The sequence below is a fragment of the Rhamphochromis sp. 'chilingali' genome (assembly GCF_963969265.1).
Source record: "Rhamphochromis sp. 'chilingali' genome assembly, chromosome: 19".
NCBI classification, from domain to species: domain Eukaryota; kingdom Metazoa; phylum Chordata; class Actinopteri; order Cichliformes; family Cichlidae; genus Rhamphochromis; species Rhamphochromis sp. 'chilingali'.
This window is the reverse complement of record NC_137946.1, coordinates 14,689,844-14,706,736: the sequence shown is the minus strand read 5'-3', so window position 1 is coordinate 14,706,736 and position 16,893 is coordinate 14,689,844. Positions and strand designations below refer to the sequence as shown.

General features: G+C 39.6%; 2 protein-coding genes across 6 annotated transcripts in view; one reads left to right on the top strand and one right to left on the bottom strand.

Annotated features, from left to right (window-relative positions):
- Window positions 1-11: 11 nt before the first annotated feature.
- On the bottom strand, window positions 12-8,903 carry nfrkb (nuclear factor related to kappaB binding protein). Of its 2 annotated transcripts, none has more exons than XM_080867310.1 (26): window positions 8,811-8,903; window positions 8,336-8,477; window positions 8,024-8,225; window positions 7,805-7,932; window positions 7,543-7,714; window positions 7,253-7,357; window positions 7,020-7,093; window positions 6,830-6,911; window positions 6,212-6,407; window positions 5,994-6,105; window positions 5,781-5,907; window positions 5,594-5,671; window positions 5,425-5,501; window positions 5,234-5,280; window positions 5,023-5,083; window positions 4,751-4,925; window positions 4,544-4,650; window positions 4,222-4,345; window positions 3,637-3,716; window positions 3,342-3,535; window positions 2,948-3,215; window positions 2,674-2,853; window positions 1,611-2,339; window positions 1,042-1,148; window positions 736-871; window positions 12-628 (listed from the first exon to the last, which is right to left on the bottom strand). In XM_080867310.1, exons 2-26 carry the CDS (start codon window positions 8,459-8,461, stop codon window positions 491-493), a joined length of 3,825 nt encoding a protein of 1,274 aa, XP_080723436.1. In that variant the 5' UTR covers window positions 8,462-8,477; window positions 8,811-8,903; the 3' UTR covers window positions 12-490. The 2 variants fall into 2 exon arrangements, with proteins under 2 accessions (XP_080723436.1, XP_080723437.1); XM_080867311.1 differs by having other exon boundaries at window positions 3,342-3,532.
- A 3,752-nt stretch (window positions 8,904-12,655) lies between these two features.
- Window positions 12,656-16,893, top strand: part of LOC308386967 (ryanodine receptor 1-like) — a 62,200-nt gene continuing 57,962 nt past the window's right edge. For all 4 annotated transcript variants that reach the window (XM_080866815.1, XM_080866814.1, XM_080866813.1 and 1 more), the window contains exon 1: window positions 12,656-12,842. In XM_080866815.1, the coding sequence (XP_080722941.1) occupies window positions 12,795-12,842 (48 nt within the window). In that variant the 5' untranslated portion in view covers window positions 12,656-12,794. The remainder of the gene's footprint in view (window positions 12,843-16,893) is intronic.

The window sequence follows — 16,893 nt, the reverse complement described above, 5'->3', positions numbered from 1 at the left end:
GACAATTCATATTGTGTATCGCCTGCTTTTACAAAAAATGCAACATATTGAAATATTTTATTAACAAATCACAACTTGCTTATATTAAACTGAATTAGTACTTTAATACAATCGGACAAGTTGTTGTTTGAGGTTATCAAGAGACCATGTAGACTTTTCAGTTTTCCCACAAACTTGCACCTGGAATTTCTACGGAAAGATTATAAACAGGCTGAATTTTCTTATGATATATTTTTGTTTATAACAATGTGGAGAAACAAATTCAGGAGGTAACATTTTGTTAATAAATGACCAGAATTTTCATGTAATACTTGGAGAAAAAGAAAAGAAAGGCAGCAGGGTTTTCAGGGAAGAATTAGGTTTCTGGCTTTTATGTTTTTTAACTTGCAAACTGAACTAAAACTCTGATAAATATTGGACAAAAACAAACAATCCTGGTACATATATAGCATCCTTGATCTATGAGTCATTGTAGGCTGACAGGATGAGATCACTGTTGTGGAGCCGGTGGAATATCAGGCGTACATTTTGGTGAAGGTGCTGTTGTGACTACGACTGTTGAAACAGATTTTGGGGAGCCTGCAGCCATGTGCTGAACCTGCTGCGCTGGAACTGTCTGGATCCGAACCTGAAGAGTATAAGATGGTAGATAATTCTCTGTATTTGTTTGATCTGAACAGAAACTATAAAATGAAATCACTATATGTGCTAAAAATGAAAAGCATCTACAAAAACCTGTGTGGCCTGTCCTTGCTGCTGAAGCTGTTGGAACTGTTGCGCTGTGACAAAACTGACAGGTTTGTTTCCTGCAATCAGCTTCGTGCCAGCAGGCATGGTGGTGAGAATGATGTTTCTGCCCAGGCTGCTAATACTGCTCACACAGGAGAGAGAAATGTATAAATATAGATCAACTGCAAAAATGTGCACTTCTACTGTTATAATGTCAAGAAAACACACAAATTGCTGAAATAAAATTATATCTTAGAGCATTAACCTTCACAATAAAATGAAAGCGAAAAGTCTAAATCTGTGCAGCCTTACTTTGTGTTCAGGCTTCCTTTCACAATGGGTGTCGTTACAACACTCTTGCTCTTCAGTGGCTGATTGAGGACAGACAGGGGGACTGTGATCCGTGCGGGTAACTTCCCCTACAGTGTTCAAAGAACAGAATGGTTTGGGCCTGTTATTGATGGTTTTACAGTACACTTAAAGCAATCATTTAAATAAGGTAAAATTCAAAATTCCCATTATTGAGAATATCCTATTATAGATCAATAAAGAAAAACAAAAGTCTGCAGTGAAATGACTTGCTGAATGCAAGCTGACTGTATGTTTGGAGAAAGCGAGGAACAGGTGGATGCATTCCTTGCTTATCAGTTCCTGGTTTTCATTTGAGGAAACCATGTAAATCAATAAATTACCAACCCGTTAAAACATTAACTATCTCTAGTTTTAACAGATAGTTACACATAGTTGGGATAATCTTTTCAGTAACTGTAAGCTGTTTGGTTAACTCTCACACTTAAACCCTTCTTAAGACATGCATTAGATAACATTGTTGGATTCAACAGTGTGTTATAGTGATGAATAACACTGAATATTTCTCTAACCGTTTGTGTGGTGACAACTGTAGTAGGGACCTGTCGCACAGTAGCTGTAGCTGTTCCTAGCGTCAGAGGTGACCCCGAAGCTCCAGAAGCCACTGTGATCCCTTTAGCACCGGCCACAACACTGGCAGGCATGGTCACTACGTTAGCACATGTACTTGCTGTGAGAGGTTTACTGCCAGTGGTGGTGGTCATTGTGATGGTCTGACCTGGTTTCTGTGGAATTACACCCAGGCCCGGCATTATCCGAATTGTGGCGCCGGTCTTGTCTGGGGAAGTCACAGTGGAGAAGGTCCTAGATTTTTGGTCGGCCACAGTGACGGCCAACGTGGGCATCAAACGAATGGTCGTGTCTCCTGCAGCCTTTAACAAGGTCGAGGCAACGTGTCCTGCTTTAGTGGTCTGTACTTCCCCAGTACAGGATGCAGCACTGGACACCGAAGAAGGTGAAGGATGGGGTGGTGTCACGTGAAGAGTGGCTGATATGCTCTTGCCGCCTGTGGAGGCAGAGCCCAGAAAGTCAGAAGTGAGCTTGACGGTCGTAACTGGGGATTTGGCAAGTGTTGCCATCATGTCTGGGGTGATCCGCAGCACTGTTTGGCCTTTAGCATCTGTGGTTATGGACGATGGTGGGAGGCGTAGGACATCTTTGCCTTGGATGCGAAGGTTTGTAGCTGTGATAGGAATTCCTGCTCCTGGAGACTTTACTCCCAGTTGTCCTGTGATAGACACCTGCAAATAATAATTATTATAATGATAATTATACCAATAATAAATCATGGGATCATTAAATGGTAAACGGCCTTCAAGGATTTTTTTCCTGTCACCATCCTCTTCCTGTATACTACTCAGTTAAACTACATTTCAACTATAGTTGTTGCGCTGAGATTGTAAGGAGTCAAATTTGTTTATTCATGTGTATATCTGTAAGCATCTGACATTTAAGGGAACATCTCTACTATACGGTTAATAACTATGCACCACTGTTGCACTGTAGTCGTCTTTATTAAAGGGCCCTTCAGATAGTAGATACCCAAATATATACAGTTAAAAGAAAATGCTCAACCTGTTTGATGTTTGGGCTGGTGACTCCTTGCAGCACAGCTGGAGAAGCAGGGTTGGTAGCTGGGCTACCAGGTGATCCAGATTGAGGTTTGGCCACAGTTACAGCTGACACAGACAATGTAGTTGGAACCTGGACTGGACTGCTAGCAGGTTGACTTCTTAAAGGCACAGACACCACAGCCTGTTGACATACACAACAAACACAGACAGAATTAATTGTACATTTCCAACAACCATCCATCCATCTTTTAAAAATTACTAGTTGTTTTTGGTACCTGTGAAATTCCTTTAGCAGACACTGACACTGGCATCCGGATCTGGTGAGGGGTCTGATGTACCAGTGTGGCTTGCTGACTTCCTGCCGATGACCCCAGGCCAGGCTGAGCAGGAACGACTCGTACTTGTGGAAGAGAACCTGCCGTCAGGTGACTCACTATACGAGCTGCGTGGGATGTAACTGGCTGTGAAGCTGGTGGACAAGCCTGACTTGTGGGCAAAATAGTTCCCAGCTGGGGCAACGATGGAGGGGACACAAGAAGAACACTAGGCGTACAAGAGGGAGCAGAAGCAACAGACAAGAGTTGATTTGAAATTGCACAAATGAATCAAAACGTATGTTCTAGACAATATAAATAAGAAAAAAAAAAAAAAAAAATATGGCACACTGACCCTGGGCTGGTTTTGATTGTATCTGGGACTCTGGTTTTTGTTGGTGTGGTGACTGTGGAGGGTAAGGGTGATTTGGGGGTTCCAGGTGTGTTCGGAGTGGGTGTCGTCGGGATTGGTGACATGGGATTAGAACCTATATCCTGTCCTGCTTCCAAAAATCCAGTTTTGTTGCCTCCATCTTTGCTTCCAGACTTCTAAACCATAAAAACAAAGATTAATCAAAACAATAATTGGTAAATGGTTATTTCCCCCAGTAAATGCTGTTGGGTGTTTGTTTTTTTTCCTGTGGACTTACAGGTTTAGCTGCTGGTTTCGGTTTTTGCTGTAGAGCTTTTCTTGCTTTTGCAGCTGCAGCTTGAGCCTGGTGGATCCTCTCTGGATAGGACAAATAAACCAAAGAATAAGTTTTTTTCCCTCCACTGCTCAGTGATTAAGTCATTTTCTGTATCTAACAGAGCTAAAGAGGCTTTTACAAATGAAATGTCTTTTCTTCACATGGAAAGAGATGATAAAGGTAGTTCATTTTGCTTGATGCTAATGTTAAATGTGCCATGACTCACGCACACAACAGGAGCAGAATCAAGCAGGAAATAAACCAGTTAATGTTAGTTGAGTTGAGGACAACAAGTGCAATAAAAGCGATAATTAGAGTTAATCTGTAACACCTCATGGAGACGTGGACAGGGCCAAGAGCCAGCAAACCAAACAAGTAAGATATTGTGCAAGAAAGGGTCAGATTTTAGTAGGCTCCTAATGTCTTCTGATAATGTCCTTCATACAGAGCAGAGTACTGTATCCTGATGTTGAGTAAAAACAAGACACTGTTCTTTAAGGCAGCTCCATAAACCAGAAATATTTTGAAATAAGCTTTGTGGCTTACCAAACTCTTCCTGGCTGCGATTGCGGTGCAGGTAAATCCACAGTTTGCGGCCGATGTCATACTTGACACAGGGGTCTTTCTCATAGTGAAGTCTATCCAGAGCCCCGCTGACAACTGTATTCACCTAAATGGAAAGCAAAGCTCCTTACTCACGGAAAATGTCACTAAAAGGCTAAAGCTTAAAGCCAGTGTCTGTCTCTGAAAAGTGGTCAATTCATAATCAAACACAACAAAGAAGTCATCTGTAATTATGAAAAATGATAAGGGACACAGAGAAAAAACTTAATGAAGAGGAAAAAAAGAAGGGAAAACTCTTTCATGCCTGTGCACTTGTGACATCTGGAGCAAGAAACTGTGAGTCTTTCAGCAGTTCACAGATCTCTGCTCTCGTTCCCTCCCCATTGGGTAATCTGGCTGCTGCATCCCGTACTAGAAAAAAAGAAAAGAGGCAAAAGTCATACGAATGGCTTTGCTGCTAAAGCAGTGAGTCCCCACATCAATGGAATCCACGTAAAACAGAAGCTCTAACCCAGAGAAAGAATGGTGACGTATGGTGGTCGGTCTGAGCGCAGCAGCGTGTGCTCCCTGGCTTTGTTTAGTGACATCTCCTTATCGAACACTCCTTTAACTGGACCCACCACAGATTCAAAGCCATGCATCCTAAACGTGAAAGCCTTATGTGGCTGGTTGTACCGTTGCTGCTCCTAATAATTAAAAAGAAAAAAAAGTATGTGGACTTCAGAGAGGGTATGTCAGGCCAGATGTGCAGATCACTTTAAACGTTGCAGCACAAAAGCAAACCTGGACTTGAAACACTTGTCTCTCATCTCCAGTGCTGGGACGCACGACATAATCAGTTGAACTGTGTGAAGAGGGGGAAAAAAAAAAAAAATTAGGAGCTTACATATACGTGTATTACACTTCTTAAGAATAACTTTAATGTCACAATAATTCAAGAAACAAGCAGAAAACATGAAATTAGCAATAAAAATCATAAATTGCTGAAGCTTACAGTCTCGGTGTGGGAGAGGTCATGTCTAATGTTTCTTCATTTTCTGTCTATTGAAGATAAAAAGCCTTTTTAAATATTGTCAGAGATAAAACTGATAAAACACAACTAACGTACAGCATTGTACAAGCTGTACAATGTCACAAGTGTACAAGTCACACGGCATTTTTTGTAGTAATATTTTTTTTTTTTACCTTGACAATGAAATCTTTGGAGTCTAACCACAACTGACACAGTGCACTCAAATCCTTCTCTGTATCCTGAGTGGGACCTAAAAGAAATTGTGAATGTTAATCTCCTTTGACGACCACCAACAACAAGCACTACTTCAGGCCAGGTATTGCTGCGTTTGAATGTGCTTACCGATCCACCTCCACTGTTGACATTCATCAGAAAATTCCACAAATGGAGAAAAGCCACTGGGAAGTGCCATCATGCCATCTGATTTACAAACAGAAGAGTGCAGAGGTAAATACTTGGATATTTCTTCCCACTCCAACACGGGGTAAAAAAAAATACTGTTTTAGTGTGAGTGACCATTGCTACTCACCTTTAGTCTCTCCTGCAAGAAACTGCAGGGCTTGAACAACCAAGTCAGACCAGCACGAGGCTGAAGAAAACCATGCATTAATGGAACTTGCTGGAGATGACTGCCATATTTGAACTTTCTCCTCCAACTGAGGGATTAAATTAATGGTGTTAAATTCTCTACAGGGATGTTACAAAATTTAAAACATGTATGCAGGCCGAAATTAGCGCTTACCACTGAAGTACTGGCAGGACCTTCTGTCCTCAAGATGTTTTCCAGCAAACTGAAAAAACTGGCGACTATTTCCTCAACTGGAACGGGACTGCTTAGATACTCCTCCACAACTCTGCAATAATAATAATAATAATAATACTGATAAGTAGAAGAAGAGGATCCATCATCTAGCCAGACTATACAGTTACATTTTGACACCAGCAATTTGCTAGACTCACTCCTCCTTAATGTTGGTTAGCGGGGTAGACGGTGCATCTGGCAGGGAGTTGATTATGTTTGCTGGTGGAGCTGATGGGGTGTCTGGAGGTGCAAGAGTGTCACAGGTGTCCTCAGATTCAACTTTTATCGTCCTCATTTTCTTCTTCCTTCTCTCATCTCTGATCTTCTTCTTAGGCAAAGACAGATCGAAGAGTGCTGTGACAATTGAAATAAACAAAGACAAACAATATTATCAGTGTCACAGTGTAATCTGAAAGTACTGACATTCTGTATCAAAGTTTCCACATACCAATGCGCTCCCTTTTAAGAAAGATGGATGACATAAAGGTTTTCATTACTTTTTTTGTATACCTCCCCAGACGTTCACTATTACATAAGTCTTTCTTGAAGCTCGAGGTACAACTCATGTGTTTCATTGTGACATAAGCTGTGAAAGCTGAGGTGGACTGTATATGAGTATTTAAGGCCTTCTATTCCGATATAATTTTAACCCCCTATTTGTTGCTTTTTTAAAATTCTGGAGTTCTCTTTGTAGATTTCTAACAAAAACGGTCATCAATTTTTTAATGTTTCATTAAAACATTTAAAAAGTGGATATTTTAAACACATTTACTCACGCATAGTCCCTTTACGACCCATGTTTGCTCTTGAAAGTATGTCTCCAAGGTGGATATCAGAGGTTATCAAGTCTGGATGGTCCTAGGAATAAAAATAAATAAATAAATAAAATAAAAAAAAAGTCATTAAAGATATAGTGAACAAACCTTATGAGAATCATGCGTTTTGTCTCCGTCTCTTGCAACTTACCGGTTGTCGCTTCCTCTTCTCACGATGATTCTGCAGCATGACTTTCAAATCCTGCTCACCAAGTTCTATTTTTTCTGTTATGATAATCATAATAATAACAATGATAACAAATTATGTATAAAAAAACAAAAAACAAAAAACAAACAAAAAACAAACAAACAAACAAACAAAAAACACTTCCTGTGCTTAAACAACACAGTAACATTATTCAGGGTACACGACAAATCACGTACCAGTACTCTTCATGTCTTGAGTGGAGAGGCTTGGTAGTACTCTGACTGAGACCGTGGGTGTTGGAGAAGAGGGTGACTGAGGTGCCGGAGTCCATGGTGATATATCTGGAAGGCATCCAAAGGAACTGGTATGGTCAGTCTTGTGATGATTCAAATTGATGTATCAATCAATCTGTATGTTTAAGTTTCCTCTCAATTTTTCATATTCATGTTAGCTGTCAATGAAGTGCTTCATAGATTACAAAAGAATGTAATTAGCATTAGAAACACTCATCCAAGACCAGACAAACCATCATCATCAGATGAAGCATTGCTGTCCCCACACTCAGCTTTGACCTCCTTCATTATGTGACTCAATCTTCTTGTCACCCTTGCCTCCCGCATTTCTGCATGGGTTTTGGTTGGTAACCTTCTTTTATGTGGAAAGTCCAGACCATTTTGTACTGCAAAGTCCAGCAGCTCCTGCAACAAGAAATACATCAAAACTCACAGACACAGACAGAAGCTAAGAGGCTGTGCGCAATCTTCCACAAACTTAAAAAACACAAATACCTTTCTGGAGACGAGGATCTGCTTCAGCAGCCTGTGGTAATACTGCTGAAGGCAGTGCACCTGTCGTTTCCTCTGGGACTTGGCACACAGTTGTCTGTACTTGACCACCTCAGGATTGAAGTAACCATCTGGGTTGGGATAACAAGAGATGTGATGAGTAACTGCTTCAAAAATCAATTCAGCATCATTCACTCTTCTCAGCAGTAAAGTGGTAAGCACCTCTGAATAGTTTTTGTGCAAGATGAAGGGGGTTCCCAAAGTTAAAATTTTTATTATTGAATAGGTCACTGATGGTACTGTCCTGCTCCACACTATTGTTCTCAGGAAACTGCGGCAGAAACTGACGAAGGTGCTGCCGCTGGGAATCTGTCAGTACTTCACGCCAAGTGCTTTCACTCAGCACAGAGAAGAAAATTTCAGGCTGTCGTAAAAAGAAGTGAACAGCAACATATGAAGATATGTGAAGCAAAATATGAACCGTGAAACAGCAGAAAAGAGGATAATTTCGCAACTAAATGCCAAACAACTCACGTCCTCCAGGAGGTCCTCTGGAAGGCTCACTCTGCAGTTCCCCAGCATGCACTCCTCGGTGATTTGCTCATCGTTCTCTTCTTTTGGATCAAGAGGGTCCGAAAGCATGTGTGCAAGGGCGTCCATTCTCCTCTGTTCCCACCTTCAAGTATTTCACATGATCACAAACCCTCGGAATACGTCTTTTCACTTATTCACGTTGTTCATTAAATAGTTTTGGGGTAGTGTTGTAGCGCAAGCAAACAAAACCATCCACAGCAACGAAACACCTCATAACAAACTACGCTAAGGTGCTAAGCTAAGCTAGCAGGAAGCTCAATATGACGCGTCTATATACGGTCTCTACTCACTAAGCTGGGATTTAGGTTAGCCACCAATGATAGTACTCTGTGCAGTATGCTGGCTAATAGAATAAAATGGAAAAATACTGTGCTCATATAGATGCAAGTGATTAAAAACTGTTGGTAGCTCTTACCTGACTTTGCTCTATGTTTTGAAATGAAGAGGGAACTATTTTACCGACGCACGGTTTTCTTCTTCTATCCGATTGTTAAGTGCTGTCGTGACGAATCCTACTTCCGGGCCTAAAGTAGTCTGCGTTTAATATGGCTTTTGTGTTGTTAACATGTTTAATGTTATGTATTTTCTTCTATTTAATCTCAAAAAGCTCCTAAAACAGTCAGTGATCACTGTTGACCTCCCTCGGCTTTTATTACCGCTAATCATTTATTTAAGCTCAGTTTTTAAAACCTTAGGATGTAACAGCCCAGCCCATGCAGCAGTACATTCAAATTCAAATTCAAATTTTATTTGTCACGTACACAGTCATACACAGTACGATATGTAGTGAAATGCTTGGACAACTGCTCGTGACCTAAAGAAAACAAAAAAGGAAAGGCTATGAATAAGATAGGAAATAAATATGAAAAATTAAAAAGGGTAAATTTAACTAGGAAGGAATAAAATATAAATTAAGGTTAAAAATGAAATAACTGTACAACACAAATTAGAATGAAGGGTAAATTTAACTGGGAAGAATAAGATAAAATATATAAATTAAAGTTGAAAATAAAATAACTGTACAACAAAATACACAATACACAATATAGAACTATATAAGAATGTATGAAGAAATCTAAATATAAATAAATATATACACAATAACAGCAGCTGTACAAGTATTAACTGGAAATGAAGAATATAGTGACCAGTGTTGTGCAAAAACAATGTCCAGAAAGTCCAGTGTGTGTGTAAGAACCATATGTGTGGGTCAGTACTGTGTGGTGGTGTGATTGAGAGACCGTATCGCCTGCGGGAAGAAGCTCCTCCTCAGTCTCTCTGTGTTGGTCTTCAGGGAGCGGAATCGCTTTCCTGACCTCAACAGAGAGAACAGTCTGTTGTTGGGATGGCTGAGGTCCTTCACGATCTTCCTGGCCTTGGTCCAGCACCGCCTGCTGTAGATTGAGTGCAGGTCAGGGAGCTCGGAGCGGATGGTGCGCTCAGCTGACCGCACAACCCTCTGTAGAGCTCGTCTGTCCTGCATGGTGCTGTTACATGAATGACTAACCTCGTATTGTGGATGGATTATCTCAGTTGTTCTCCTGGCTGAAGTTTGATTCTTTTACAGCATCCTGCCATGCGATTACATTTGTTCCTGACCACCGAGAATCCTCACGTTAACTTTTATAGAGTGGAAAAAAGTTAGCTTGTTTATGTCTGTGAAGATTCTCAGTCATCCAGGTCATCGTAGTCAAAGGAGCTTGCAAAGAAAAGCGTCTGGACTTCTTTAAGTTACTTGAAGACGTTTCGCCTCTCATCCGAGAAGCTTCTTCAGTTCTAAGGTCAAATGGTGGAGAGTCCCAGATATAAACCTAGTGGGAGTGTCCCCCCACAGAGGGACAAAAGGACCCCCTGATGATCCTCTAATCGCCTGAGCCAAGGTGTGAAACTGGGTGTGGGTCCCAATCAGCCAGAGTTTCGGGTGAGTTCATTGTGAAACCTGGCCCCACCCTATCATGCGAATTCCTGAGATCAGATGGCCCAGGATGTGAGTGGGCGTTAAGGCGTCTGGGAAGGGATCTCAAAACTGGATTATAGATGGCAGACAGTTGGTGTCGTAAACCACCGCCTCTGTTCAAAGATGGTCGCTCACAGTGGACATAGATGGCTTCTTTCACTCCTCTTTCAAACCATCTGTCCTCTCTGTCCAAAATGTGAACATTGGCACAAAGGACACTCTTTCGAGGATGCCAATGTTCACATTTTGGACAGAGAGGACAGATGGTTTGAAAGAGGAGTGAAAGAAGCCATCTATAATCCAGTTTTGAGATCCCTTCCCAGACGCCTTAACGCCCACTCACATCCTGGGCCATCTGATCTCAGGAATTCGCATGATAGGGTGGGGCCAGGTTTCACAATGAACTCACCCGAAACTCTGGCTGATTGGGACCCACACCCAGTTTCACACCTTGGCTCAGGCGATTAGAGGATCATCAGGGGGTCCTTTTGTCCCTCTGTGGGGGGATACTCCCACTAGGTTTATATCTGGGACTCTCCACCATTTGACCTTAGAACTGAAGAAGCTTCTCGGATGAGAGGCGAAACGTCTTCAAGTAACTTAAAGAAGTCCAGACGCTTTTCTTTGCAAGCTCCTTTGATTAGCTTGTTTATATTATACTAACATAGCTGTGTCGCTAGCGGTCACGTAGCACATCATTATATACCAGCTAGCCCAACTTCAGTAACCCTACAAACGTCACTGCTGTTTAGTTTCCTGTCTTCATTTATGCTGGAAGTGATAACATAGCTGTACGCTTTAATTTGTTTCCAAAACCCCGCAGTCAGGACATGCTATATTGTATTTAGATAGAAGCTAGCGAGCTAACTCCCTGCTAACTTCTAACTCCGTTAAATGTCATAAATTCCATTTTTATGGATGCCTGGATGTTAAACTCAATTGTTACACCTGGTAGAGCAGAACGCTGATCATTTTATTAAAGATGAAAGACTTTAGACAGTTTTTCAACTCTCAGTAATGCCATAGTGATGTTTGATATATGGACCTGCAGCGGAGTTTAGGCCCAGACACGGCTAGTGACGTCACACTGAACAACCGGATTGATATTTAATGACATACTCGCCCCCGAGGTTTTGCCGCCCTCTAAAGGAAATTAGTAAGTATGTGCTTGGTATGTAGCTGTACCAAACATAAAACTTAATAACTTTGCCGAATTGTAATTTCAATAACATATTTACTGTTATTCATTATTTGTGCAGAATTAGCTGTCTAATTTTATGGAAATGTTCGAATTAATAGTACGGCTTATAAAATCGTCTGGGTCTAATTTTATTGCATGCAGGTAAGGAGTTTTCTGTTCCACCCAAAAATTTAAAAACGACTCTAACACAATAGTTGTGTAAATTACACCTGTCCTGAGGCAAAATGTAAACCTATTTGTTGAAAAAGTAGATCCAAAATATTCTTTAAAATACAAATTAGCTCTTGAGAACTCCCGCAAAATGGCGTTTTTCTCTTGCTAGTCAAATTGCATGGTAAATATGACAATTATAATAAGTTATAAATTAACTATTATGGTTTCAATACATAACTCTTATAATTGTTTCAGTCTAATTTGTGACTCACATCTGTGCAATCCTTTCACTGAAACCTGTTTAGTCTGGAAAAAGAAGTGACAAAACACATGGTCACGTGATGTGCTAACAAAGTTTAGTCCTGTTTGACATATTTTGTATTTTTCCAATCTTTTATGACCAGTTTGAATGTGCTACTGTAACCAATGTAACGCTCATTTTCCACAAGGCTAATTCATTTCAATTTTTATTTATCTATATAACTGCATTCTTTTCACAGTCCCTAACATTCCATGGTTAACATCTTTTTCTTTGAGATTTTTTATGGTTTATTTATCATTTTCTTTAAATACATAACAGCTAATTATAAAATAAAGGGTATGGGGTTTATTTGTAAAGTTTATGAAGCCTAAATTGTATTCTAGTTGTAGAATAACCCAACAGATAAACACTTAACATAATTGTATCTCCCCTGTAACTTGTGAAGATCCCTCCTATTTATTGAACATAAAGAAGGAGAAAAGAAAAAAAATAATGGCAAAAAAATAAATAAGGGGTCATGTCTGATGAACTCTTGTCTAACTTCTTCCTGATTTATATTCAGTTTTTATTATAGTGTCCTTGCATTGATATATGAACATGTGAAATGCTGCTTCAGTTTTTGCTCCACCTCTTTTTGATGCTGTAATCAACAGTCAATCCCTCTGCCTCATAACTCAGCCCGGGAGAGGCAGGAGACACACTCTGTCCTTCAGAAGTCTTCACCAACATTGTCCTGCCATATGTGGCAGGCACAACAAGTGGCAGAGCTGTGAAACCAACACTTTCTCATTTCTCTCAAAGGTTTTGCCTTTAATTCCTTGGGAGGATGGCAGAAGGTGCAGATGGAGAGGAAGAGATTCAGTTTCTGCGTACAGTGAGTGATGCTCCTTATCTGTTCTCGATTAGTTGTCAACTGTTGGTAAACTTATTCATCAACAATGAATGGTAGTGGCTATGCTTGTCCATGATGTGGTTGCTTTATAACAGATAGTTAGACAAGCGTTCAGTGTGTTCGATAGCTTTCTTTACATAGCATAGATAGACAGGCACAGGTGGCTGGTTTTGTTAGCATTGTTTCCTATTTATATCCCATCGGCTACTTGATATACAACTGTTTTGTCACAGAGAAGAAAATGTCTGGTGCCAGTTGACAGTTAACACGTAGACATATCGGTCTCATCGTCCCATTCCCACTGGCTTTATGGCAATGTTTATGTTTTGTTATTTAATTGGCTATAGAGCCACAAGAACTGATTCATGCCTCCCGTGTGATACAGAGGCACGAAATATCAATTGTTACTTCTTCCCGTTGCACTTTCATTTTATTTTTGCCCAGTATCCTTCAAGATTAAATACTTCTTTAGTCCTGTGACGCCTACAGAATAAATAAATAAAACTCAATGCTCTTCTGCCAGTTGAAAGATTGCAGTTTTCCAAGCATGAATTGCTTAATTATTGATGATCATTATCACATTATGAAGTGTATCTCTTTTTTACTGCTGTGTGGATATAACTGAATCCCACTCAGACATTGAATTTTGTTTTGTTTTTATTACATTACAAGGTTTTTAGTATATTTTACTTAAAATTTCTTACATAATTGACTGTACTATAGTTATATCAAGTATTTAGTTTAAACAAGTTTATCTCTGCTACAGTACTCTCTGCTGGGCTATCAGATTTCCTTCTTAGATCTCTGGGCCAAAGCTGACTGCAGAAGGGCATTGTGGCCTTGCAATCAGACAACTCAATGTAACACTCTTTATTTGGATGGTCCGTATATGTTGCACTTGTTTAACATAGTGGTTGAACATGTGCAGTGTAGTAACTCTAGCCTTCAAAATAGCACAAACCAGATGCTGATTATCCATTATCCTGTGTTATGAGAATTTCTCATCTTTGCAGTTTTTTTGTTCCTTCTTGATTAAATGTGTGTGTTCTGCAGTCTGCTACTTTGTGTTTAAACAGGTGCCCTTAACAGATAATTGGAACAATGTGAACTCTTTGAAATTTAAATGCGTTTTCTTGTAAATATTTTACCTTGCAGCTGCTATACATAATTCTAAGAAGCACACATTTTCACTTGACATTGTCTCTCGCCTTGAAACAGAGCACTAAGTAAAATATGTCAACAATGTGACACTGTCAGTCTGCTGCTTTTCGTCTTGAACTCAGCTGAGGTCTAAATTTACTGCGTGAGGATTAACAGTTTCAAAGCTTGGCCCATTTCAGCACCTGCTTACTTCAGTCCATTTGAGAACTGCATTACTACAGTAGTGCTAGCTCTTTAGTGGAGTGTTTTACCACTACGTTTTCAAAGAGAAGTAGAGAAGCTAAACCGACAACTGCCAAGGTTCACTGAGATATAGCTGTCACTGTCACTGTAGCTGAACTTTGGTTGTTAAAATGAAGGCTGTGACACATCAGACAGAAGTGCTTCCTAGACCGAATAGTTTCAGATTAAACCAAAAGTGAAGTAAAACCATCCACAACTTCACCCACACAGCCAGGCAGAAACTCATCCTTCTAAAAGGAATAATAAGCATAATAATTCTTTATGTGTCTGGAGAGGATTCTTTGACTGTTGAGTATTTTAGAAACTGCTGACCTAAGGGGATTTTCCCACCATCTGTAGGGTTTACAGAGTGGTCCAAAAAAGAAAGAATATCCTGTGAGCAGTAGTTCTGCCAGCAAAACTGTCTTGCTGAGGAGACTGCTTTGAGCTGATAGGAGAGTAACAGTAACTCAAATAACCATTCATTACAAAAGAAGATGCTCTTCTGCATGTAGTATACTGAACCTAAAAGAAGATCGGCTATAGTGGAAGAAGACCACACTGTGACTCTTAGCAGGGCAACGTGCCATATCACGAAGCTCATATAAAAAAAAGCTCATATCATCTTAGTCTGGTTTCCTGTGTGACAGTGAGTTACTTGTACTCAAATTGTCTCCACAGTGACCAGATCATTAATCCAGATTCACATCATAGAAGTGCAGCCAACAAATCCACGGCAACTGTGTGATGCTATCCTGTCAATATCGACCAAAATCTTTGAGGAATGTTTCCAACACCTTCCTTGAATCCATTACATGAAGAATTAGGGCAGTCCTGAAGGCAAAAGGGGGAGCAAACTGATAACTGAAGTAGGGTGTACCTAATAAAATGACTAGTGAGTGTAGGTATATTACTACATTGAGGGGAAATGCATAGTAGCTGCCCTGATCAAAACTGCTGTTGTGACCCTGCAGGGTTCCCGTAGGACTGTCAGTTTATGAAGGCTCTATAATATTTTGGTGAACGGTCTTTAAGGTCGTCTGCAAGATGTACAGTATTTTTTGCTTTAAAGTTGTAAATGACAGACTTGACTTGACTATGCCAAAGGTTAAAGATATGAAAAGACTGTGATCAGATCATAAAATTAATTGACAATAATAAGACTGTATTTTTATGTTAATATGATATTACGTTATAATTATCTTAAAGTCATGCTAAAACTGAGTAATATAAAAAAAGAAAACGTAGAATTACAGTGTTAGAGCTGCATTTTTTCTGACAATCAATAAACTCCTTTTAGTGTTCTTTGTTGTAAGCATGTGCTATGATTAAGGGGGAGAAAGAAATTTAGCAATTTTTAAGTACAGCGGTGTGTGAAATTTTGAGTTGTGTTGCCTCAAAGTAAGGTTTTATATATTTCTCTCCTTTGAAAACATGAGTAATTGCGTTACTGAACAAGTGCAATGTGGGGAGATTTTCTTCCTGGCTGTCAAATCCTAAATATCTTTTGCTTTCCAGAAAGGGATGTGTGAACAGCAGGTGCAGCCGCCTGAAATAGATAACTGTGCTGGGGTCTCAGAGCCAAAGGAAGGGGCTTAGGCATCTGTGGCCAGTGACATGCACTGAAAAGTAACACAACACAGAGGCTCAAACTTGGGGAGTAGCTTGAAAAATCACATTTTATTGCAGGTTGATTCATTTGTCTCAACTTTATTATTCATGTTGTTAAGCAAGTTGTTTGTTAAATTAAACAGTACATACCTGTGCTACAGTGTTGTTCAGCCTGTTTGTGCTGTTGACCATTAAATTAAAAGGACACGATGCTTTTATAAGGTGTAACAGCCATATAAATGCTTAAAGTTACCCATTTTAAGTATTTTTGTACCAATAACACCTCATAAAAACATGTACTTAATACACTTAATACTTTATACTTAATATATGAAGTATAAATCAGCTTTTGTAGTTAAAAATGCTTTAATAAGAAATTCTAGCCATGTAAAGGCGAAAAAAACCCAGGCCATTTTAGCCTGTTGCCAGGTGGTTACTAGGCAGCCTGATGGTGTTAATAGTATATTTTATCGTGTGTAACTGAGGTTTATGGAAAGAAATTAGCTGCAATTGTTGTATAAAAAAGATACTACATTTGTTCTATACGGTGTTAAAAGTGATTAAAAGCAGGTTATTTTAGCCTGCTGCTAGGCAATATGATGATGTCATAAAAACCGATATAAATAAGAACTCATGATGCACCTATGTGCCAAGTGTGGTTGCCCAACTCCTGATGGTGTAGGAGGAGTTGGGAGTGAAAGCAAAGAAAAGCATACATATAGATATAAATTTTTATATAGTGTTAAAAATCATGCATTTACATTACGTTGCTTCTTAATATGTTTGACACCTCTTGTTTTGGTTGTTACGTCACTGTTTATAAATATAGTACAGTCAATATGGACCGATTGGGGTGACTAATTAAAAGTTAAATATGCTTACCCATGAAAAGTAAGATGCACCATGAAATCTAAGATTTGCTTAAATGCATGTGAGGTTATAGATGTCTGTTACATCAATACCAGAACACTAAACTAGCTGTTACTAGCATAACTGAAAATTAGGTAATCTCAAAAGACAGAATGTGGTGTATGCTCAT

Excerpts from the sequence above, each read along its gene's own strand:
- nfrkb (XM_080867310.1), bottom strand. The coding sequence starts at position 8,461 with ATGGACGCCCTTGCACACATGCTTTCGGACCCTCTTGATCCAAAAGAA. Across the intron at positions 7,094-7,252 it reads TCAAGACATGAAGAGTACTG|AAAAAATAGAACTTGGTGAG; the intron begins GTACGTGATTTG and ends TTATCATAACAG. Across the intron at positions 6,106-6,211 it reads CTAACCAACATTAAGGAGGA|AGTTGTGGAGGAGTATCTAA; the intron begins GTGAGTCTAGCA and ends TTATTATTGCAG.